The sequence below is a fragment of the Pleurodeles waltl genome, chromosome 7, assembly GCF_031143425.1.
Source record: "Pleurodeles waltl isolate 20211129_DDA chromosome 7, aPleWal1.hap1.20221129, whole genome shotgun sequence".
In the NCBI taxonomy this organism is placed as follows: Eukaryota; Metazoa; Chordata; class Amphibia; order Caudata; family Salamandridae; genus Pleurodeles; species Pleurodeles waltl.
This window is the reverse complement of record NC_090446.1, coordinates 352902908-352928074: the sequence shown is the minus strand read 5'-3', so window position 1 is coordinate 352928074 and position 25167 is coordinate 352902908. Positions and strand designations below refer to the sequence as shown.

At 49.2% G+C, this 25167-nt stretch overlaps 1 protein-coding gene across 1 annotated transcript in view; it reads right to left on the bottom strand.

Moving 5' to 3' along the window:
* Nucleotides 1–25167, bottom strand: part of TOP1 (DNA topoisomerase I) — a 352777-nt gene that overhangs the window by 24188 nt on the left and 303422 nt on the right. Inside the window, exon 20 of the mRNA XM_069243787.1 lies at nt 8894–9043. Coding sequence (XP_069099888.1) covers nt 8894–9043 — 150 coding nt within the window. The remainder of the gene's footprint in view (nt 1–8893; nt 9044–25167) is intronic.

Below are 25167 nucleotides of genomic sequence, written 5' to 3'. Positions count from 1 at the left end.
TGCTGTTTGAGCAGTGGAATGATGTCTTGTAGTGTGACCATGTGAAAATGGTCCGATATGATGTAGGTATTTAGTGTCCTGAGATCTAATATTGGTCTTAATGTTTTGTCTTTTTTTGGAATTAGAAAGTACAGGGAGTAAACTCCTGTGTTTTTTTGTTGTACTGGTACTAACTCTATTGCATCCTTTTGCAGTAGTGCTTGAACTTCTAGTCCTAAAAGTTCTAAATGTTGTGGTGACATTTTGCGTGTTTTGGGAGGGATGTTTGGTGGGAATTTGTGGAATTCTATGCAATAGCCATGTTGGATTATTGCTAATACCCAATTGTCTGTTGTAATCTGTTGCCAAGATTGGTAGAATTGGCTTAGTCTTCCCCCCACTGGTGTTGAGTGAAGGGGTTGCGTGACTTGAAAGTCACTGTTTAGGTGGAGTCTGGAATCTTCCCCTACTCCTTGGGAATTGACCCCCTCTATATCCCCTGAAACCTCCCCTTTGGAAGGAACCCTGATATGGTGTGGTTCTTGTTTGTTGGCTGGTGGTGTCTGTGGGTTGGCCACGAAACCCCCCTCTAAATGGAGTTTTTCTAAAAGAGCCTCTGCTCTGCGGGGAGTAGAGTGCGCCCATGGCCTTGGCCGTGTCTGTGTCCTTTTTAAGTTTTTCAATGGCTGTGTCCACTTCAGGGCCACAAAGTTGTTTTTCGTTGAAGGGCATATTAAGGCCAGCCTGCTGGATTTCAGGTTTGAAGCCTGAAGTGCGGAGCAAAGCGTGTCTCCTTATGGTGACAGCAGTGTTGACTGTTCTCGCTGCAGTATCGGCTGCGTCCAGTGAAGAGCGGATTTGATTGTTTGAGATCGTTTGTCCCTCTTCAACTATTTGCTGCGCCCTTTTTTGGTATTCTTGGGGAAGATGGTCTACGAGAAGTTGCATCTCATCCCAGTGAGCGCGGTCATATCTGGCCAGCAGCGCTTGAGAATTTGCGATGCGCCACTGGTTGGCTGCCTGTGATGCTACTCTTTTTCCTGCCGCATCAAATTTTCTGCTTTCTTTGTCCGGAGGTGGGGCATCGCCAGATGTATGGGAATTTGCTCTTTTGCGAGCTGCCCCTACTACTACGGAGTCAGGTGGTAACTGCGAAGTAATAAACACTGGATCTGTGGGTGGTGGTTTGTATTTTTTATCCACCCTTGGGGTGATGGCTCTTGATTTTACGGGCTCTTCAAAAATTTGTTTTGCGTGCCGTAACATCCCCGGTAGCATTGGGAGACATTGATATTGGCTATGTGTAGCCGAGAGGGTGTTAAATAAAAAATCATCCTCTATAGGATCGGAATGCAGTTGGACATTGTGGAATTCTGCAGCCCTAGCCACCAGTTGTGAGTATGAGGTACTGTCCTCTGGCAGTGACGGCTTTGTGGGGTATGAATCTGGATCATTGTCCGGCACTGGGGTGTCGTATAGGTCCCAAGCGTCTTGATCCTGATTATCTTGACTTATGGTAGTTTGCGCTGGTGAGTGCATTTGTGGCGGTGTTTGTGCCGGCGATGCCTGTTGTAGTGGAGAGGGCGGAGGAGTGACTTTTTTAACCACTTTGGCTTGTGGTTGTGCGTCATCCTTGAGGAGACTGATCCTTCTTTTCCTCATTATTGGGGGAAGGGTTGATATCTTCCCTTGTCTTGCTGGATGTACAGTCTCTTTTGTGTGTAGTCTGATTCTACACTTTGGAGCTCTTGTCCAAATCTGTGCATCTGGCCACTTATTCCTTGTTCCTCTGAGTAGGATGAAGGTGTGGTATTTTTCGGCGCCGAGAGAGAATCTTTTTTCGGTTTCGGCACCGACAGAAGTTTTGTTCCTTTCGGCATGGATTCTCGGTGCCGATGTTTTTCGGTGCCGGTATCTTGTTTTGGTCTCTCGGAGCCGCTTTCTCGGCTCCGAGGTTGCTCCATGGCGGTCCCTCGACCGGAGTCGGGTGTCTTCGCTATGGGCGTGCCCTTTTTCGGCGCCTTCGACGGGTCGCCTGTTTTATGGGTCGAGCCATGGCCTGTTGGCAGTGGCGTCCCCTGGGCTTTCGTTTTGTCGATGGTTTTACTTTGACGTCTTACTCACAGTTTGTTGCTGTTGTTCGACGTCGGAGTCTCCGGATTCTGAGTCCGGAACCGATAATGTTTCCTCTTCGTCGTCGAAACGTTGTTTTGTCGGCGTGGACGCCATTTGTAGACGCCTGGCTCTTCGGTCCCGGAGTGTTTTTCTGGACCGGAAGGCTCGACAGGCCTCACAGGTATCCTTGTGCTCGGGGGACAAGCACAAGTTACAGACCAAGTGCTGATCTGTATAAGGATACTTACTGTGACATCCATCGGCTTCGATGTCGCACGCGGTCGGGCCGACCAGGCCCCGATGGGGGAATCGAAGCTACCCCAAAGTCTTCCGATGATCGGTGTCGATGTACCTAACTATCCAGATACCGAACGGAACAATACCGACGCTTTCTTCCGAGATTCTGACTAACTTTCCGAACCGAAACACGGAGCGAAAAGGAATACGTCCGAACCCGACAGCGGAAAAAAACAATCTAAGATGGAGTCGACGCCCATGCGCAATGGAGCCGAAGAGGGAGGAGTCCTTCGGTCCCGTGACCAAAAAAGACTTCTTCGAAGAAAAACAACTTGTAATACTCCGAGCCCAACACCAGGCAGCGGACTGTGCCAAACATGTGTATCTGCAGCAACATATGCCATCGAACCTGAGGGTTCATCTGACGTCACCTGCCTGGCCACTCAGATGCTCCCAGAGTTCCCTGTCAATCTTGGAATCAAGATGGCAGAATCCAGAGACCCTCTGGAGGAGCTCTTGCCACCACCCCTGGGGTGGTGATGGAGAGGAGTGGTCACTCCCCTTTCCATTGTCCAGTTTCACGCCAGAGCAGGTACTGGTCCCTGAAACGGTGTATGCACAGAGGGCACCAAATGTGCCCTTTAAAGCAAACCAGTGGCTTGGGGAGGCTACCCCTCCCTAGCCACTTCCACCTATTTCCAAAGGGAGAGGGGTATCACCTCCCCCTCCCTTAAGAAATCCCTTTGTTCTGCATTCCTGGGCTTGATCAGATCAAGCAGCAGGAGGGCAGAAACCTGTCTGAGGGGAGGCGGCAGCAGCAGCTGGGCTGCCTGGAAAATCCAGCAAGACTGGTGGTAACAAAGCTAGGGGTCCTCTAAACAGCCGCAGAGTGCATGGAATCATACTTCCAATATTTGCAACAGTATTGGGGTATGATTCCGACATGTTTGATACCAAACATGTCCAGTTTCAGAGTTACCATTATGTAGCTGGACATAGGTAGTGACCTATGTCCAGTACACACAGAATGGCGAACCCGCACTCATGAAACCCAGTAAAACGGTGCTGGAGTTCATGGGGGCACCTCTGCTATTGCAGGGGTGCCCTCACACCGGTACCTTCACCCTGCCTTCTGGGCTGAGAGGGCCTACCATAGGTGTGACCTAGTGACCTGGTGCAGTGACCTGTAGGGAAACAGGGTGCATGCACCCGGTTCACGCACAGTGAAATGGCAGGCCTGCAGAACCCTTTGCTTGGGCTCCCTATGGGCGGCAGAATAACTGCTGCAGCCCATAGGGACCCCCTGGAACCCCAACACCCTTCGTACAAAGGTATCATATGCTAGGGACTTATTTGGGGCCCCTGTTAAAAAGTTAGCAGCAACCAAATTTATAGGACAGAGCACAGTTACTGGGGTCCTAGCTAGCAGGATCCCAGTGAACAAAGTCAAACACACTGACCAACACGCCAAAGGGGGGGGGGTGTAACCAAGCTAGAAAGACTACTTTCCTTCAAGCACCCATGGCCTTTGCTGTATCCCTGTGCTTTGTTAGCTTCAAGATCCACTTAAGGGCCAAAAAGATGCTCCTTACCGAAGGGCATATTAAGGGCCACTTGATATACTTCTGGTCTGGAATCAGTAGCGGAACCAAGATTGCCTCACAAGGACACTTATTGATGCTGCGTACATCTGCGGCATCCAGGGCAGAACGGATGGACATGTCACATTGTTCCTCAGCAATAATTTGTTGCCTTTTTTCCGGTGCTTATTAGGGAGGAATTGGAGGAGCTCTTCCATTTCCTCCTAGTGAGCCCAGTCATATCTAGCCAGTAATGCCCGGGAACTGGGGATATGGTTCGCTGCATGTCCTGCCTGTCTTTTGCTGGCAGCATGGATTTTCTTGCTCTTCTCAGGAGGAGAGGCACCTGCAGCCTGGCTACTGGCACCTTTTCGTGCAGTGGTGGCTACGATGGAATCCGGAGGGAACTGTGACCGAATGTATAATGGGTCTGAGGGAGCAGGCTTATATTACTTGTCTACTCTAGGGGTGATTACCCTAGAGCGGATGGGCTCTGAAAATTTCATCAGCATGACGAAGCATGCCAGAGAGTATTGGGAGAAATTGAATATCCCTGTGATTAGATGTGAGCACATCAAACAAGAAGTCTTGTGTGCTAGGGTCCCAATGTAGTTCCACATTGTGAAAAGCAGCTGCTCTTGCCACTACTTGCTGGTAACATGTAGTATCCTGTGACAGTGAGGGGATGTGCAGGGTACGTCAGGATCATTGGACATAATAGGGTCAAGGTAATAAGCGTCCCAGGGATCCAGGTCATGCTGTTTCACCCAGGTAAAGCAGGAGACTTGTGGGAGAGGTGGTAGAGGTGTGATGGAGAATGAGGAGGAGAAGGTGGATAAGGAAGTGGAGAAGGCTTGAGAGATGGGCTGATGCACATTTCCTTGCTTTTCTTTGGAGGTGGAGAAAAATCCAAGGTTTCTTGAAAAGACAGCTTCCTTATCAGTACAGGGCGAGATGCAATATGCGTCCTGTACTCTCCGGAATATGGAGCCAGGGCTAACCAGCGTCCACAGTCTCCAGGATTGGTTCCATGGGGGAAGGTGTAGCCGAAGACTGACTGGTTTTCAGATATGTGGTTTTCAGCACCTAAGGCTTTGGTCAGTGGAAAACATACCAGTACCTGGAGAAGTATCTAGTCCACTGGCTTCACCCAGATCCTCCTGAAAGTCCATTTCTTCCTCATATAGCTGGTGTTCTTAAGGGTAGAGCAATCCCTCTGTAGGAAGTTGGCTCTGTATGCACTATTTCAAAGTAAGGAATAGTATGCACAGAGTCCAAGGGTTCCCCTTAGAGGTAAGATAGTGTCAAAAAGAGATAATACTAATGCTCTAATTTTGGGGTAGTGTGGTCGAGCAGTAGGCTTATCAAAGGAGTAGTGTTAAGCATTTGTTGTGTACACACAGGCAATAAATGAGGAACACACACTCAGACAATTCCAGGCCAATAGGTTTTTGTATAGAAAAATCTATTTTCTTAGTTTATTTTACGAACCACAGGTTCAAATTTTACATGTAATACTTCAAATGAAAGGTATTGCAGGTAAGTACTTTAGGAACTTTGAATAATCACAATAGCATATATACTTTTCAAATATATCACATATAGCTATTTTAAAACTAGACAGTGCAATTTTCACAGTTCCTAGGGGGAGTAAGAGTTTGTTAGTTTTTGCAGGTAAGTAAACCACCTACGGGGTTCAAGTTTGGGTCCAAGGTAGCCCACCGTTGGGGGTTCAGAGCAACCCCAAAGTTACCACACCAGCAGGTCAGGTGCAGAGGTCAAAGTGGTGCCCAAAACGCATGGGCTTCAATGGAGAAGGGGGTGCCCCGGTTCCAGTCTGCCAGCAGGTAAGTACCCGCGTCTTCGGAGGGCAGACCAGTGGGCGTTATGTAGGGCACCGGGGGGGACAAGTTAGCACAGAAAGTACACCCTCAGCAGCACGGGGGCGGCCGGGTGCAGTGTGCAAACACGCGTTGGGTTTCCAATGTAAATCAATGGGAGACCAAGGGGTCTCTTCAGCGATGCAGGCAGGCAAGGGGGGGGCTCCTCGGGGTAGCCACCACCTGGGCAAGGGAGAGGGCCTCCTGGGGGTCACTCCTGCACTGGAGTTCCGATCTTTCCGGTCCTGGGGGCTGCGGGTGCAGAGTCTTTACCAGGCGTCGGGATCTGGGAGTCAGGCAGTCGCGGTCAGGGGGAGCCTCGAGATTCCCTCTGCAGGCGTCGCTGTGGGGGCTCAGGGGGGGGGCAAGTCTGGCTACTCACGGTCTCGCAGTCGCCGGGGAGTCCTCCCTGAAGTGTTTCTCCACAAGTCGAGCCGGGGGCATCTGGTGCAGAGTAGCAAGTCTCACGCTTCCGGCGGGAAACGCAGTTGTCTTGAAGTTGCTTCTTTGGAAACAAAGTTGCAGTCTTGGGTGAACAGAGCCGCTGTCCTTGGGAGTTTCTTGGTCCTTCTAGAGCAGGGAAGTCCTCTGAGGATTCAGAGGTCGCTGGTCCTGGGGAAAGAGCCGCTGGAGCAGTGTCTTTTAGAAGTGGGGAGACAGGCCGGTAGAGCTGGGGCCAAAGCAGTTGGTGTCTCCGTCTTCTCTGCAGGGTTTTTCAGCTTAGCAGTCCTCTTCTTCTTAGGTTGCAGGAATCTGAGTTCCTAGGTTCAGGGGAGCCCCTAAATACAGAATTTAGGGGTGTGTTTAGGTCAGGGAGGGCAGTAGCCAATGGCTACTAGCCCTGAGGGTGGCTACACCCTCTTTGTGCCTCCTCCCATGGGGAGAGGGTCACATTCCTATCCCTATTGGGGGGATCCTCCATCTGCAAGATGGAGGATTCCTAAAAGTTAGAGTCACTTCAGCTCAGGTTGCCTTAGGGGCTGTCCTGACTGGCCAGTGACTCCTTGTTTTTCTCATTATCTCCTCCGGCCTTGCCGCCAAAAGTGGGGCCGTGGCCGGAGGGGGCGGGCAACTCCACTAGCTGGAATGCCCTGTGGTGCTGTAACAAAGGGGGTGAGCCTTTGAGGCTCACCGCCAGGTGTTACAGTTCCTGCAGGGGGAGGTGTGAAGCACCTCTACCCAGTACAGGCTTTGTTACTAGCCACAGAGTGACAAAGGCACTCTCCCCATGTGGCCAGCAACATGTCTCGAGTGTGGCAGGCTGCTAAAACCAGTCAGCCTACACGGGTAGTTGGTTAAGGTTTCAGGGGGCACCTCTAAGGTGCCCTCTGGGGTGTATGTTACAATAAAATGTACACTGGCATCAGTGTGCATTTATTGTGCCGAGAAGTTTGATACCAAACTTCCCAGTTTTCAGTGTAGCCATTATGGTGCTGTGGAGTTCGTGCAAAACAGACTCCCAGACCATATACTCTTATGGCTACCCTGCACTTACGTCTAAGGTTTTGCTTAGACACTGTAGGGGCACAGTGCTCATGCACTGGTGCCCTCACCTATGGTATAGTGCACCCTGCCTTAGGGCTGTAAGGCCTGCTAGAGGGGTGACTTATCTATACTGCATAGGCAGTGTGAGGTTGGCATGGCACCCGGAGGGGAGTGCCATGTCGACTTACTCGTTTTGTCCTTACTAGCACACACAAGCTGGCAAGCAGTGTGTGCTGAGTGAGGGGTCCCCAGGGTGGCATAAGATATGCTGCAGCCCTTCAAGACCTTCCCTGGCATCAGGGCCCTTGGTACCAGGGGTACCAGTTACAAGGGACTTACCTGGATGCCAGGGTGTGCCAATTGTGTAAACAAAAGTACAGGTTAGGGAAAGAACACTGGTGCTGGGGCCTGGTTAGCAGGCCGCAGCACTCTTTCAAATCAAAACTTAGCATCAGCAAAGGCAAAAAGTCAGGGGGTAACCATGCCAAGGAGGCATTTCCTTACAACTAGGTTGTAGAAATATGAAGGTACTTTATTTTTAGAACAGTGCCAGTGCCTTGAGACCGCCCTCGAAATATTACCCAGAAATTCACCGCACTCCACAGGGTACTGTATATCACTTATTAAAGCGTTCACTAACCACCAAGGTGTTTCGACTTGTTGCAAGTCTTGTCCACAGCTAGTGAGTCCCTGTGCTATAAATAGTAAAATTCCATTTTGCTTAACATGACGAATTCTGGACATTGTAGTTACAAATACAGAGATTACACAAACAATATATGCAAAAATTGGCAACTACCACCAAATGTGCTGTTATGTATATTAGTAGCTATTAAAAAGGTCACAAAATATGATTCACAAATTTGTGAGAGACTTATGACTATCTACTCAAAACGTTGATACCAATAATGTTACCATGTCATTTCACACTACGTGACGGCTTAATGTCTACACTTGAAAAACAGACTCAGCAATTCACATATTTGTTAGAGAGACTAGTGCATGTCCTATTACTGAATCGTAAGTAACAGCTGAGTGCCTATACTCTTAAATAAATTCAACATTAACGATTATTTATCACAGCAGTGTCAGCTAAGTGCTTTTTTCTTGTGTGGTGACCCCATATTTCACATACATCATCTAATCCACGGAGCACTGCATGTTCTTTCGTTAAGTCTCTCCAATAAAACTTTTATATTGTGAATCTAATGGTGTCTCAAGTAATATTCGAATGTTCTCAACTTACAACTCATTTCAATGTCATCTGCTAAAAGTGTACAAAAAGCGTCTCAATGTTAAGCCCATAAGGGATCTTCGGAGTCGAATGATGAATTTGCTCTCTGGTTGGCGCAATTTCAATGTCCTATTGCCCCCCGTTTGTTTCTACTGACCAAGAATGCACAAGAGATTCTACAAGAAGGGGTTCCACAAAACCTAAGCCTATCATTAAATTAAAAAATTCAGTTACAGGAAGTCTTCCAGTTTATCACGATGGGATGAACTAGGTATGTAGTTGTAGCAGACCTGTTCTACCATTATCACAGCTAGCGTAAAGATCGCAAGAAGCAATTCAGGAGCTGGAAATTGTTCACAGACTGGCAAAAATAGTGGTCTTACCATGCAACGGAGATACGAGGATCCAAATAGTTGAGTTTGGAGGTTCCTAGGGCAATCTGCTTATTCTCTTCCCTGTCTGTCGCCATAACCTCCAGCTTCATCAGCTGCTCTTCTACTCTCTGAACCGCTTTCTTCTTACTTTCCAACAGCCTGAAAAAAAAAAAAAAAAAAAAGATTTTAGTTACAGAACAAGGCATGAAATGCACAAGAGAAAGCAAAAGTATCCTTATTCATAGCGCCGTAAACACCACTTGAACAGGTTATTTACCTTCAGTAATGCCTTATCTGGTAGAGACTATCTAGCTGCAGGTTCCGTACCTCTGAATTCTCCCCATGAGTAAGACGAGATCTGGAAGACCCCTGCGCACAGGTACATGGCCTTGATAGGCTCCGCGTTACTCGTCCGCACCAGAAGTGACGTTGGGGGTATCTATATAGGTGCCACCCAGGGGAGCAGGCGTCAGTTTTTCATGACTTTCCACGCCAGAAACACAGAGCCATGAAGAGCACTTACCACTGGAGTGTTAAAACTAGGAAGGAGGTTAGCAAGGGTAACTAACCTGTTCACCTGACAGACTTCTAGCTGCAGATTCCTTACCTCTGAATAGAAACCCAAGAAATACCATTCACAGAGGTGGCTCTGCGAACACATATCAAACAAGCAAGTCCTGCAGGACCAAATTGGCAATGTGCCCATCCCTTTGGACCGGACACGTTTACCGAACCCTACTGCATAGACGGACGCCCGTATTGCTGCCTGGCAGATGTCCAAGACTGGAACACCGCATGCTAACGCAGTGGTTGCAGCTGCAACTCTGGTGGAATGAGCTTGTAAACCTTCAGGAGGTTGCTTCTTGGCCAGCACATAGCAGATCTTGATACAGACCACGACCCAACGTGAGACTGCTTGCTTCTGCACCACTTGACCTTTCTTTGTACCCACATCCCGGTCACCCACCTGGAACTCACAGGTATGGTCAAGGTAGAACCTCAATGCTCTTTTATGGTTCAGGAAGTGGAGTTTCTCCTCTTCCTCAAAAGACTGTGGGGGAGTGTTAGGCAGGCTGATTGGCCTACATGAAAAGGTGTGACCACTTTTGGCAATAAAGAGGCCCTTGTGCGGAGCACCAGTTGGTCAGGATATATTGAGATTAGGCAGCTCAGATAAGGCCTGCAGTTGACTCACTCAATGGACAGATGTAATTGCCATATGAAAAGCTGTTTTCATTGTGAGACGCCCCACGGCGCAATTGTGGAGGGGCTTGAAAGGAGTACACATCAAAAGGTAGAACCAAATTAAGGTCACCCTGAGGAATTAAACAAGGAGGGTTGATCAGGAAACCGCAAGAAGGCATAAAGATGGCAGATAAATAGCCTGTAAGAGTACCCAAAGCAAAGCCCTCATTGGGCAAGAGCAAGAGCATGTAAAACCTCAAAGGGGAGCAGAGATGGAATGAACAGATTTTTCTGCACACCATACCACAAATTTCCTCTAACAGCAGGCATATACCGTCCTGGTGGAGGGGTGCCTGGCTGCCAAGAAAAGTCAGAAACTGTCAACCGCAGCCGCTCTATCTCCATGCAAGAAGGCAGAGTGGACAGATTTGGGCGAAGAACCCTCCCATGCTGCTGCGATAGATCTTCCTGAAGGGGCAGTCTGATTGGAGACTCTGTAGCCATTCTCGGTGGCTCAGGATCTCCGTGCCAAAGTCGTGGAAATCACTCTGCCTAGCAAGTCAGTAGTGTCAAGTCCACAACGAATTATGAACTTTGAAGCACCTCTAATCAGAAACAGTCTTGTGTTCCACAGCGTATGGGAATAATGGCCCAAAAGGCATGCGACGTTCATGAATTGCAATACCAGGCTGGGAGAAGAAGATATCTTCCCAAATGAGTCCAGCCTCTGATTCTGTAACTGGAGGAGCGGTATGGAAACCACTTTTGGAAGATGAGGCTTGGACCACCAAGCTCTCAGAAGTAGTGTTGCGCAAGGAAAGTTGTGTCCCCGGGTGCAGGGCAATGATGCCAGGCAATCGTCTTATTCACCGGAGCACCTGTACTGGGTTTGGACCAGGTACCCAACAGGACATCTGTGAGGACATAACTGAACGGGAGTAGAGGATTTGGACATTGTAGGAAGTTGGCTCTGTATGTGCTATTTCAAAGTAAGGAATAGCATGCACAGAGTCCAAGGGTTCCCCTTAGAGGTAAAATAGTGGTAAAAAGAGATAATACTAATGCTCTATTTTGTGGTAGTGTGGTCGAGCAGTAGGCTTATCCAAGGAGTAGTGTTAAGCATTTGTTGTACATACACATAGACAATAAATGAGGTACACACACTCAGAGACAAATCCAGCCAATAGGTTTTGTATAGAAAAATATCTTTTCTTAGTTTATTTTAAGAACCACAGGTTCAAATTTAACATGTAATATCTTGTTTGAAAGGTATTGCAGGTAAGTACATTAGGAACTTTGAATCATTTCAATTGCATGTATACTTTTCAAGTTATTGACAAATAGCTACTTTAAAAGTGGACACTTAGTGCAATTTTCACAGTTCCTGGGGGAGGTAAGTTTTTGTTAGTTTTACCAGGTAAGTAAGACACTTACAGGGTTCAGTTCTTGGTCCAAGGTAGCCCACCGTTGGGGGTTCAGAGCAACCCCAAAGTCACCACACCAGCAGCTCAGGGCCGGTCAGGTGCAGAGTTCAAAGTGGTGCCCAAAACGCATAGGCTAGAATGGAGAGAAGGGGGTGCCCCGGTTCCGGTCTGCTTGCAGGTAAGTACCCGCGTCTTCGGAGGGCAGACCAGGGGGGTTTTGTAGGGCACCGGGGGGGACACAAGCCCACACAGAAATTTCACCCTCAGCAGCGCGGGGGCGGCCGGGTGCAGTGTAGAAACAAGCGTCAGGTTTGCAATGTTAGTCTATGAGAGATCAACGGATCTCTTCAGCGCTGCAGGCAGGCAAGGGGGGGCTTCCTCGGGGAAACCTCCACTTGGGCAAGGGAGAGGGACTCCTGGGGGTCACTTCTCCCGTGAAAGTCCGGTCCTTCAGGTCCTGGGGGCTGCGGGTGCAGGGTCTTTTCCAGGCGTCGGGACTTAGGTTTCAGAGAGTCGCGGTCAGGGGAAGCCTCGGGATTACCTCTGCAGGCGGCGCTGTGGGGGCTCAGGGGGGACAGGTTTTGGTACTCACAGTCGGAGAGTAGTCCGGGGGTCCTCCCTGAGGTGTTGGTTCTCCACCAGCCGAGTCGGGGTCGCCGGGTGCAGTGTTGCAAGTCTCACGCTTCTTGCGGGGAGTTGCAGGGTCTTTAAAGCTGCTCCTTGAAACAAAGTTGCAGTCTTTTTGGAGCAGGTCCGCTGTCCTCGGGAGTTTCTTGTCTTTTTCGAAGTAGGGCAGTCCTCAGAGGATTCAGAGGTCGCTGGTCCCTTTGGAAGGCGTCGCTGGAGCAGAGTTCTTTGGAAGGCAGGAGACAGGCCGGTGAGTTTCTGGAGCCAAGGCAGTTGTGGTCTTCTGGTCTTCCTCTGCAGGGGTTTTTCAGCTAGGCAGTCCTTCTTGTTGTTGCAGGAATCTAATTTTCTAGGGTTCAGGGTAGCCCTTAAATACTAAATTTAAGGGCGTGTTTAGGTCTGGGGGGTTAGTAGCCAATGGCTACTAGCCCTGAGGGTGGGTACACCCTCTTTGTGCCTCCTCCCAAGGGGAGGGGGTCACAATCCTAACCCTATTGGGGGAATCCTCCATCTGCAAGATGGAGGATTTCTAAAAGTTAGAGTCACTTCAGCTCAGGACACCTTAGGGGCTGTCCTGACTGGCCAGTGACTCCTCCTTGTTGCTTTCTTTGTTCCCTCCAGCCTTGCCGCCAAAAGTGGGGGCCGTGGCCGGAGGGGGCGGGCAACTCCACTAAGCTGGAGTGCCCTGCTGGGCGGTGACAAAGGGGTGAGCCTTTGAGGCTCACCGCCAGGTGTCGCAGCTCCTGCCTGGGGGAGGTGTTAGCATCTCCACCCAGTGCAGGCTTTGTTACTGGCCTCAGAGTGACAAAGGCACTCTCCCCATGGGGCCAGCAACATGCCTCTAGTGTGGCAGGCTGCTGGAACCAGTCAGCATACACAGATAGTTGGTTAAGTTTCAGGGGGCACCTCTAAGGTGCCCTCTGTGGTGTATTTTACAATAAAATGTACACTGGCATCAGTGTGCATTTATTGTGCTGAGAAGTTTGATACCAAACTTCCCAGTTTTCAGTGTAGCCATTATGGTGCTGTGGAGTTCGTGTATGACAAACTCCCAGACCATATATTCTTATGGCTACCCTGCACTTACAATGTCTAAGGTTTTGTTTAGACACTGTAGGGGTACCATGCTCATGCACTGGTACCCTCACCTATGGTATAGTGCACCATGCCTTAGGGCTGTAAGGCCTGCTAGAGGGGTGACTGACCTATACTTGCATAGGCAGTGAGAGGCAGGCATGACACCCTGAGGGGAGTGCCATGTCGACTTACTCGTTTTGTTCTCACTAGCACACACAAGCTGGCAAGCAGTGTGTCTGTGCTGAGTGAGAGGTCTCCAGGGTGGCATAAGACATGCTGCAGCCCTTAGAGACCTTCCTTGGCATCAGGGCCCTTGGTACTAGAAGTACCAGTTACAAGGGACTTATCTGGATGCCAGGGTCTGCCAATTGTGGATACAAAAGTACAGGTTAGGGAAAGAACACTGGTGCTGGGGCCTGGTTAGCAGGGTCCCAGCACACTTCTCAGTCAAGTCAGCATCAGTATCAGGCAAAAAGTGGGGGGTAACTGCAACAGGGAGCCATTTCTTTACAGACATGGAGACATTCCCAGCTGTAGCACCTGTTAAGGGTTAAGTCATGACTGCCACTGAAGGTAGCTGAAGATCTAGGACCTCAGCTGCCTACCACACTACCACTGTGTATGAAGCTCCCTCCGCCACAGCAGTAGGAAAAAACATACCAGTATATGGAGAAGTATCCAGTCCATGGTTTCACCCAGATCCTCACGCTAGTCCATGCATTGTTCTTTCTCATGGGGCAGGTATTCTAAAGCATCCAGCGACCCCACCCAGTCTTCTTCTAGGCCTAGCCCAAAGGAATAGCGCTCAGACTCCTGTTTAGGAGGCCAGGCTTCTGCCTGTGCTTGGCGGCACCCATCAGGCTCTGTGTTGGAGTCAGAAACTCCAACAAGATGGGCCACTGGCACTGGGAGAGTTAGCATTGGGACTGGCACTGGGGAGGGTCCAAATGGGAAGGCTAGTGCTGGTCTGGATGCAGGACTAGATCCTTGGGTGTTGCACTAGCTGGAGCCACAGAAGCAGATATTGATGGGACTCCCTCTGACCGCCATGGAGCCCGAAGGTGCTGCCCAAAAATGAGAATGGCTGCATAAAAAAAAAAAAAAAAACTCCAAGTTGGGCAGGGGTTGATACAGCTTCCACAAAGACCAGAAGGCATGGAGCTGGCTCAGGTTCTGAGGAATGAGGCCTAGAATGCCAATGTGACGAATAAGTTGAACACTTCCGACTTCTTGCTTTTCTTCTTGTGCCTTGACTTACCCAATTGTCCTGAAGACTTGGAATGGGATTTGACAACTTTGGATTCTACAGCCAATCCCGGGACCTTCTCCTGGAACAGGACTGACTTGGAGTTGACTGCCGGGCTGCCATCAGCTTTAGGGACTACTCCCTCAAAGCCTTAGGATGCATAGCCTGGTAACTGGAACACAAATTTGGGTCATGGTCGCTCTAGGTGGCTGGGTCAGTTTATGGTGTACACCTATGGTATGGCACCCTATATTGAGTCCAGGCAACCCTTAATGTTAGTGTTTAGAGGTCCAGATAGCAAAACCTGTCTAGGGGTAGCTGTGGCGAGCAGCTAAAGCTTATCTCAGAGAAGTGTAAAGCACTTGAAAACCACAATAGTCGTTCAGTAACTGAGGGGAAGTACCCTCTTTGGCATAGCTATCCCCATTTCTGACGTTGTCAGTGTTTGACTGTTAACTGGGATCCTGCTAACCAGGACCCCTGCAATTATGCTCTCTCCCTTCTAACTTGTACCATTTTCACCTCACATTTGGCATCCTGGTGCCCCCATGTGAGCCCCTAGTATGGTAAACAGGTACCCGGGCATTGGGGTACCACGAGAGCCCCATGAACTGCAGCATGTATTATGCCACTGTAAGGAAATGCCTCCTTGGCATGGTTACCCCCTGACTTTTTGCCTTTGCTGATGCTATGTTTTGAATTGAAAGTGTGCGGAGGTCTGCTAACCAGGCCCCAGCACCAGTGTTCTTTCCCTAACCTGTACTTTTGATTCCACAATTGGCACACCCTGGCATCCAGGTAAGTCCCTTGTAACTGGTACCCCTGGTACCAAGGGCCCTGATGCCACGGATGGTCTCTAAGGGCTGCAGCATATCTTATGCCACCCTGGGGACCCATCACTCAGCACAGACACACTGCTTGTCAGCTTGTGTAAGTCGACATGGCACTCTCCTCAGGGTGCCATGCCAACCTCACACTGCCTATGCAGTATAGATAAGTCACCCCTCTAGTAGGCCTTACAGCCCTAAGGCAGGGTGCACTATACCATAGGTGAGGGCATGAGTACTGTGCCCCTACAGTGTCTAAGCCAAACCTTAGACATTGTAAGTGCAGGGTAGCCATAAGAGTATATCGTCTGGGAGTCTGTCAAACACGGACTCCACAGCACCATAATGGCTACACTGAAAACTGGGAAGTTTGGTATCAAACTTCTCAGCACAATAAATGCACACTGATGCCAGTGTACATCCTATTGTGAAATACACCCCAGAGGGCACCTTAGAGGTGCCCCCTGAAACCTTAACCGACTATCTGTGTAGGCTGACTGGTTCCAGCAGCCTGCCACAACCGAGACATGTTGCTGGCCCCATGGGGAGAGTGCCTTTGTCACTCTGAGGCCAGTAACAAAGCCTGCACTGGGTGGAGATGCTAACAACTCACCCAGGCAGGAGCTGTCACACCTGGCGGTGAGCCTCAAAGGCTCACCCCTTTGTGCCAGCACCGCAGGACACTCCAGCTAGTGGAGTTGCCTGCCCCCTCCGGCCACGGCCCCCACTTTTGGCGGCAAGGCCGGAGGAAATAATGAGAACAACAAGGAGGAGTCACTGGCCAGTCAGGACAGCCCCTAAGGTGTCCTGAGCTGAAGTGACTAACTTTTAGACATCCTCCATCTTGCAGATGGAGGATTCCCCAATAGGATTAGGGATGTGACCCCCTCCCCTTGGGAGGAGGCACAAAGAGGGTGTACCCACCCTCCGGGCTAGTAGCCATTGGCTACTAACCCCCCAGACCTAAACACGCCCTTAAATGAAAATGTCACTTACCCAGTGTACATCTGTTCGTGGCATCAGTCGCTGGAGATTCACATGTTCTGCATAGCTCGCCATCTGGTGTTGGGTCGGAGTGTTACAAGTTGTTTTTCTTCGAAGAAGTCTTTCGAGTCACGGGACCGAGTGACTCCTCCTTCTGTCTCCATTGCGCATGGGCGTCGACTCCATCTTCGATTGTTTTCCCCGCAGAGGGTGAGGTAGGAGTTGTGTTGTAGTAATAGTGCCCATGCAATGGAGTGACTAAGTATGTACCTATTTAAGGTTAAAATAATATATATACAAATGTACAAAATTGAAGCTAACTTCCAAACTGCTACAGGCTCCCGGGGAGGTGGGTGGGCACATGTGAATCTCCAGCGACTGATGCCACGAACAGATGTACACTGGGTAAGTGACATTTTCAGTTCGATGGCATCTGTCGCTGTAGATACACATGTTCTGCATAGACTAGTAAGCAGTTATCTCCCCAAAAGCGGTGGCTCAGCCTGTAGGAATGGAAGTGGGTTGAAATAATGTTCTTAACACGGCTTGACCTACTGTGGCTTGCTGTGCGGATAACACGTCTACACAGTAGTGCTTGGTGAACGTGTGTGGCGTAGACCATGTGGCTGCCTTACATATTTCTTGCATTGGGATGTTTCCTAGAAAGGCCATGGTAGCACCTTTTTTTCTGGTTGAGTGTGCCCTTGGTGTAATGGGCAGTTGTCGTTTTGCTTTAAGGTAGCAGATTTGGATGCATTTAACTATCCATCTGGCTATACCTTGTTTTGATATTGGGTTTCCTGCATGAGGTTTTTGGAATGCAATAAATAGTTGTTTAGTCTTTCTGATGTTTTTAGTTCTGTCAATGTAGTACATTAATGCTCTTTTGACATCTAATGTATGTAGTGCCCTCTCAGCTACGGAATCTGGCTGTGGGAAGAACACTGGTAGCTCCACTGTTTGATTTAGGTGGAACGGTGAAATAACCTTTGGTAAAAATTTAGGATTAGTCCTTAGGACGACTATTTTTGTGTAGTTGTATAAAAGGTTCTTGTATTGTAAACGCCTGAATTTCACTTACTCTTCTTAGAGATGTAATGGCGATGAGAAATGCAACCTTCCAGGTTAGGAACTGTATTTCGCAAGAGTGCATGGGTTCAAAAGGTGGACCCATGAGTCTTGTTAAGACAACATTCAAGTTCCATGAAGGAACAGGTGGTGTTCTTGGTGGTATAATTCTTTTAAGGCCTTCCATGAATGCTTTAATGACTGGTATCCTATATAGGGAAGTTGAATAGGTAGTCTGCAGGTATGCAGATATTGCCGCAAGGTGTATTTTAATGGAAGAGAAGGCTAGGTTAGATTTTTGTAAGTGAAGCAAGTAACCCACTACGTCCTTTGGAGTTGCGTGTAAAGGTTGGATCTGATTATGATGGCAGTAGCAGACAAACCTCTTCCATTTACTTGCATAGCAGTGCCTAGTGGACGGCCTTCTGGCTTGCTTTATGACATCCATACATTCTTGGGTAAGTTGTAAGTGTCCGAATTCTAGGATTTCAGGAGCCAGATTGCTAGATTCAGCGATGCTGGATCTGGATGTCTGATCTGTTGGTTGTGTTGTGTTAACAGATCCGGCCTGTTGGGCAATTTGATGTGGGGTACTACTGATAGGTCTAGCAGTGTTGTGTACCAGGGTTGCCTTGCCCAAGTTGGTGCTATTAAAATGAGTTTGAGTTTGTTTTGACTCAATTTGTTTACCAGATAAGGAAGGAGAGGGAGAGGAGGAAAAGCGTAGGCAAATATCCCTGACCAGTTCATCCATAGGGCATTGCCTTGGGACTGCCTGTGTGGGTATCTGGATGCGAAGTTTTGGCATTTTGCGTTCTCTCTTGTTGCAAACAAGTCTATTTGAGGTGTTCCCCAGAGTCTGAAGTAAGTGTTTAGAATTTGGGGGTGAATTTCCCATTCGTGGACCTGTTGGTGATCTCGAGAGAGATTGTCTGCAAGTTGATTCTGGATCCCTGGAATAAACTGCGCTATTAGGCGAATGTGGTTGTGAATTGCCCATCGCCATATCTTCTGTGCTAGAAGGCTCAACTGCGTTGAGTGTGTCCCCCCCGTTTGTTTAGATAATACATTGTTGTCATGTTGTCTGTTTTGACAAGAATGTATTTGTGAGTTATAATTGGTTGGAAAGCCCTTAATGCTTGAAAAACTGCTAGCATTTCTAGGTGATTTAGATGCAGTTTTGTTTGATGTACGTTCCATTGTCCTTGTATGCTGTGTTGATCGAGGTGTGCTCCCCACCCTGTCATGGAAGCATCTGTTATTACGCATTGTGGCACTGGGTCTTGGAATGGCCGCCCTTTGTTTAAATTTATACTGTTCCACCATAGAAGCGAGAGGTAAGTTTGGCGGTCTATTAACACCAGATCTAGAAGGTGACCCTGTGCTTGTGACCATTGTGATGCTAGGCACTGTTGTAAGGGCCTCATGTGTAGTCTTGCGTTCGGGACAATGGCTATGCATGAAGACATCATGCCTAGGAGTTGTAATATCATCTTTGCTTGTATTGTTTGTGTTGGATACATGCGTTGTATGATCTTGTTGAAATTTTGAATTCTTTGTGGACTTGGGAGTGGCTACTCCTTTTGTTGTGTCTATTATGGCTCCCAGGTATTGTTGTACTTTGCAAGGCAAGATGTTGAATTTTGCAAAGTTGACGGTGAACCCTAGTTTGTAAAGGGTTTGTATGATTTGATTTGTGTGTTGTAAGCACTTTGTTAGTGAATTGGTTTTGATTAGCCAGTCGTCTAGATACGGGAATACATGTATTTGCTGCCTTCTGATGTGTGCAGCCACTACTGCTAGACATTTTGTAAAGACTCTTGGTGCAGTTGTTAAACCAAAAGGCAATACTTTGAATTGGTAATGTATTCCTTTGAATACGAACCGTAGGTATTTCCTGTGCGACGGGTGTATTGGTATATGGAAATACGCGTCTTTGAGGTCTAAGGTTGTCATGTAGTCCTGTAGTTTTAGCAATGGTAACACTTCTTGTAGCGTGACCATGTGAAAGTGGTCTGATTTGATGTAGGTGTTTAGTATTCTGAGGTCTAGGATTGGTCTCAGTGTTTTGTCCTTTTTTGGTATTAAGAAGTACAGTGAATAGACTCCTGTGTTTGTTTGTGTGTTTGGTACTAATTCGATTGCATTCTTTTGCAATAGTGCTTGAACTTCTATTTCCAGGAGTTCGGAATGTTGTTTTGATAAATTCTGTGCTTTTGGTGGTATGTTTGGAGGGAATTGTAGGAATTCTATGCAATAACCATATTGGATAATTGCTAAGACCCAAGTGTCTGTAGTTATTTCCTCCCATGCTTTGTAATAATGACCTATTCTTCCCCCCACTGGTGTTGTGTGGAGGGGGTGAGTGACATCTGAGTCACTGCTTGGTTGTAGGGGTTTTTGGGCTTTGAAATTTTCCTCTATTCCTAGGGAATTGCCCTCCTCTGTATTGGCCCCGAAAGCCTCCCCTGTACTGTCCCTGGTAGCTGGACGGTGTTGCCTGCGAGGTGCTGGCTTGTGTGGCCTGACCCCGAAACCCCCCTTTAAAGGGTGTCTTGCGGAAGGTGCTGTAGGTTCCTCTGCTCTGCGGTGAGTAGAGTGCGCCCATGGCTTTAGCAGTGTCAGTGTCTAAGTTTTTCGATTGCCGTGTCCACTTCTGGTCCGAACAGTTGTTTTTCGTTGAATGGCATATTGAGCACTGCCTGCTGTATCTCTGGTTTGAACCCAGACGTTCTTAGCCATGCGTGCCTTCTAATGGTCACAGATGTATTAATTGTTCTTGCAGCTGTGTCTGCTGCGTCCATAGAAGAACGTATCTGGTTATTTGATATGTTCTGCCCTTCCTCAACCACCTGCTTTGCCCTCTTTTGTAGTTCCTTGGGAAGATGCTCGATGAGGTGTTGCATCTCATCCCAATGGGCTCTGTCATAGCGCGCAAGTAGTGCTTGAGAGTTAGCGATGCGCCACTGGTTTGCAGCTTGTACTGGGACTCTTTTCCCAGCTGCATCGAACTTGCGGCTCTCTTTATCTGGGGGTGGTGCATCCCCAGATGTGTGGGAGTTGGCTCTTTTCCGAGCTGCTCCTACTACGACGGAATCTGGTGGCAGCTGTGTGGTGATGAAAACAGGGTCCGTAGGAGGTGCCTTATACTTCTTTTCCACCCTTGGCGTTATTGCCCTACTTTTGACCGGCTCCTTGAATATTTCATTTGCGTGCCGAAGCATACCTGGCAGCATAGGCAGGCTTTGGTAGGAGCTGTGGGTGGAGGAGAGGGTGTTGAATAAAAAGTCATCCTCGACTTGTTCTGAGTGGAAGTTTACATTGTGGAATTGTGCTGCTCTAGCCACCACTTGAGTATGCTGAGCTGTCTTCTGGTGGTGAGGGCTTTGTTGGATATGCCTCCGGACTGTTGTCCGACACCGGGGCGTCATATAAGTCCCAAGCGTCTTGATCCTGGTCACCTTGGCTCATGGGGGTGTGAGCCGGAGAATGTGACGGAGTTTGCGCTGGTGAGACGTTAATTACAGGTGGAGGAGAGGGTGGCGGAGTCACCTTTTTCACCATTTTTGTTTGTGGCGCCTGGTCTGTTTGAAACTCAAGTCTCCTTTTTCTCCTAATAGGGGGAAGGGTGCTTATTCTTCCCGTTCCCTGCTGTATGAAAATACGTTTTTGTGTATGGTCCACTTCGGTGGATTGCAGCTCTTCCTCAAACCTATGCTTTCGCATCTGAGAGGACAGTGATTGTTCCTCTGTATAAGAGCCTGGACCTGGGTCGGTTACGGGTTGTTTCGGCACCGAAACCCTGCCTGTATCTCTTTTCGGCTCCGAGGTGGCTTTTTTCTTTTTTGGCGTCGAAACCTCTCGGCGTCGAGCCGCTTCTACACCGCTATCTCGGTGTCGTTGTTTTTCTCCAGCACTTTCTCGATCCCGAGAAGGCTGCGTGCCGGTGTCTCGACCGGAGTCGGACGATCTCGGCACTGTTTTGGCCTTTTTCGGTGCCGATGGTCGGTCACCGAATTTATGGGTGGAGCCATGGCCTGGTGGCAGTGGCGTCCCCTGGGCCTTGTCACTTTTCTTCTGTGTTGTTTGACGTCTTACTCACGGTTCTTTGATCGTCGAATTCCTCGGAGTCCGATTTGTGGATCGAAAAGGTTTCTTCTTCCTCTTGTTCCTCGAACTCTCGGTGCGCTGTCGTCGTGGACGCCATCTGAACTCTCCTGGCTCGACGGTCACGGAGTGTCTTTCGGGACCGGAACGCACGACAGGCCTCGCAAGTCTCTTCACTGTGCTCAGGCGACAGGCACAGGTTACAGACCAAATGTTGGTCTGTATACGGGTATTTGTTGTGGCATTTGGGACAAAAACGGAACGGGGTCCGTTCCATCGACGTTGTTCGACACGCGGTCGGGCCGACCAGGCCCCGACGGGGGATCGAAAACTACCCCGAAGGGCACGGGAGTGCGTCGATCTTCGATGCGGTATTGACTAACTACGCCGATCCCGAACGCAACAATACCGACGAAAATCTTCCGATATTAACTAACTTTCCGTTCCGAAACTTGGAGCGACAGGAACACGTCCGAACCCGATGGCGGAAAGAAAACAATCGAAGATGGAGTCGACGCCCATGCGCAATGGAGACAGAAGGAGGAGTCACTCGGTCCCGTGACTCGAAAGACTTCTTCGAAGAAAAACAACTTGGAACACTCCGACCCAACACCAGATGGCGAGCTATGCAGAACATGTGTATCTACAGCGACAGATGCCATTGAACTTTAGTATTTAAGGGCTTCCCTGAACCTAAGAATTTAGATTCCTGAAACTACAAGAAGACTGCTGAGCTGAAAAACCCCTGCAGAGGAAGAACAGAAGACACCAACTGCTTTGGCCCCAGTCCTACCGGCCGGTCTCCTGCCTTCCAAAGAACCCTGCTCCAGCGACGCTTTCCAAAGGACCAGCGACCTCTGAATCCTCAGAGGACTGCTGTAAGGAAATGCCTCCTTGGCATGGTTGCCCCCTGACTTTTTGCCTTTGCTGATGCTATGTTTACAATTGAAAGTGTGCTGAGGCCTGCTAACCAGGCCCCAGCACCAGTGTTCTTTCCCTAACCTGTACTTTTGTATCCACAATTGGCAGACCCTGGCATCCAGATAAGTCCCTTGTAACTGGTACTTCTAGTACCAAGGGCCCTGATGCCAAGGAAGGTCTCTAAGGGCTGCAGCATGTCTTATGCCACCCTGGAGACCCCTCACTCAGCACAGACACACTGCTTGCCAGCTTGTGTGTGCTAGTGAGAACAAAACGAGTAAGTCGACATGGCACTCCCCTCAGGGTGCCATGCCAGCCTCTCACTGCCTATGCAAGTATAGGTCAGTCACCCCTCTAGCAGGCCTTACAGCCCTAAGGCAGGGTGCACTATACCATAGGTGAGGGTACCAGTGCATGAGCATGGTACCCCTACAGTGTCTAAACAAAACCTTAGACATTGTAAGTGCAGGGTAGCCATAAGAGTATATGGTCTGGGAGTCTGTCAAACACGAACTCCACAGCACCATAATGGCTACACTGAAAACTGGGAAGTTTGGTATCAAACTTCTCAGCACAATAAATGCACACTGATGCCAGTGTACATTTTATTGCAAAATACACCCCAGAGGGCACCTTAGAGGTGCCCCCTGAAACTTAACCGACTGTCTGTGTAGGCTGACTAGTTCCAGCAGCCTGCCACAACCGAGACATGTTGCTGGCCCCATGGGGAGAGTGCCTTTGTCACTCTGAGGCCAGTAACAAAGCCTGCACTGGGTGGAGATGCTAACACCTCCCCCAGGCAGGAGCTGTAACACCTGGCGGTGAGCCTCAAAGGCTCACCCCTTTGTCACAGCCCAGCAGGGCACTCCAGCTTAGTGGAGTTGCCCGCCCCCTCCGGCCACGGCCCCCACTTTTGGCGGCAAGGCTGGAGGGAACAAAGAAAGCAACAAGGAGGAGTCACTGGCCAGTCAGGACAGCCCCTAAGGTGTCCTGAGCTGAGGTGACTAACTTTTAGAAATCCTCCATCTTGCAGATGGAGGATTCCCCCAATAGGGTTAGGATTGTGTCCCCCTCCCCTTAGGAGGAGGCACAAAGAGGGTGTACCCACCCTCAGGGCTAGTAGCCATTGGCTACTAACCCCCCAGACCTAAACACGCCCTTAAATTTAGTATTTAAGGGCTACCCTGAACCCTAGAAAATTAGATTCCTGCAACTACAAGAAGAAGGACTGCCTAGCTGAAAACCCCTGCAGAGGAAGACCAGAAGACGACAACTGCCTTGGCTCCAGAAACTCACCGGCCTGTCTCCTGCCTTCCAAAGATCCTGCTCCAGCGACGCCTTCCAAAGGGACCAGCGACCTCGACATCCTCTGAGGACTGCCCCTGCTTCGAAAAGACAAGAAACTCCCGAGGACAGCGGACCTGCTCCAAGAAAGGCTGCAACTTTGTTTCCAGCAGCTTTGAAAGAACCCTGCAAGTTCCCCGCAAGAAGCGTGAGACTTGCAACACTGCACCCGGCGACCCCGACTCGGCTGGTGGAGATCCAACACCTCAGGAGGGACCCCAGGACTACTCTAAGACTGTGAGTACCAAAACCTGTCCCCCCTGAGCTCCCACAGCGCCGCCTGCAGAGGGAATCCCGAGGCTTCCCCTGACCGCGACTCTTTGAATCCTAAGTCCCGACGCCTGGGAGAGACCCTGCACCCGCAGCCCCCAGGACCGAACTTTCACTGGAGAAGTGACCCCCAGGAGTCCCTCTCCCTTGCCCAAGTGGAGGTTTCCCCGAGGAACCCCCCCCTTGCCTGCCTGCAGCGCTGAAGAGATCCCGAGATCTCTCAGACTAACATTGCGAACCCGACGCTTGTCTCTACACTGCACCCGGCCGCCCCCGCGCCGCTGAGGGTGAAATTTCTGTGTGGGCTTGTGTCCCCCCCGGTGCCCTACAAAACCCCCCTGGTCTGCCCTCCGAAGACGCGGGTACTTACCTGCAAACAGACCGGAACCGGGGCACCCCCTTCTCTCCATTCTAGCCTATGTGTTTTGGGCACCACTTTGAACTCTGCACCTGACCGGCCCTGAGCTGCTGGTGTGGTGACTTTGGGGTTGCTCTGAACCCCCAACGGTGGGCTACCTTGGACCAAGAACTGAACCCTGTAAGTGTCTTACTTACCTGGTAAAACTAACAAAAACTTACCTCCCCCAGGAACTGTGAAAATTGCACTAAGTGTCCACTTTTAAAGTAGCTATTTGTCAATAACTTGAAAAGTATACATGCAATTGAAATGATTCAAAGTTCCTAATGTACTTACCTGCAATACCTTTCAAACAAGATATTACATGTTAAATTTGAACCTGTGGTTCTTAAAATAAACTAGGAAAAGATATTTTTCTATAACAAAACCTATTGGCTGGATTTGTCTCTGAGTGTGTGTACCTCATTTATTGTCTATGTGTATGTACAACAAATGCTTAACACTACTCCTTGGATAAGCCTACTGCTCGACCACACTACCACAAAATAGAGCATTAGTATTATCTATTTTTACCACTATTTTACCTCTAAGGGGAACCCTTGGACTCTGTGCATGCTATTCCTTACTTTGAAATAGCACATACAGAGCCAACTTCCTACAACTGCCCTGCTTCAAGCAAAACAAGGAACTCCCGAGGACAGAGAACTGCAACTTTGTTTCAAGGAGCAGATTTAAAGACCCCTGCAACTCCCCGCAAGAAGCGTGAGACTTGCAACACTGCACCCGGCGACCCAGACTCGACTGGTGGAGAACCAACACCTCAGGGAAGACCCTCCGGCGACTCC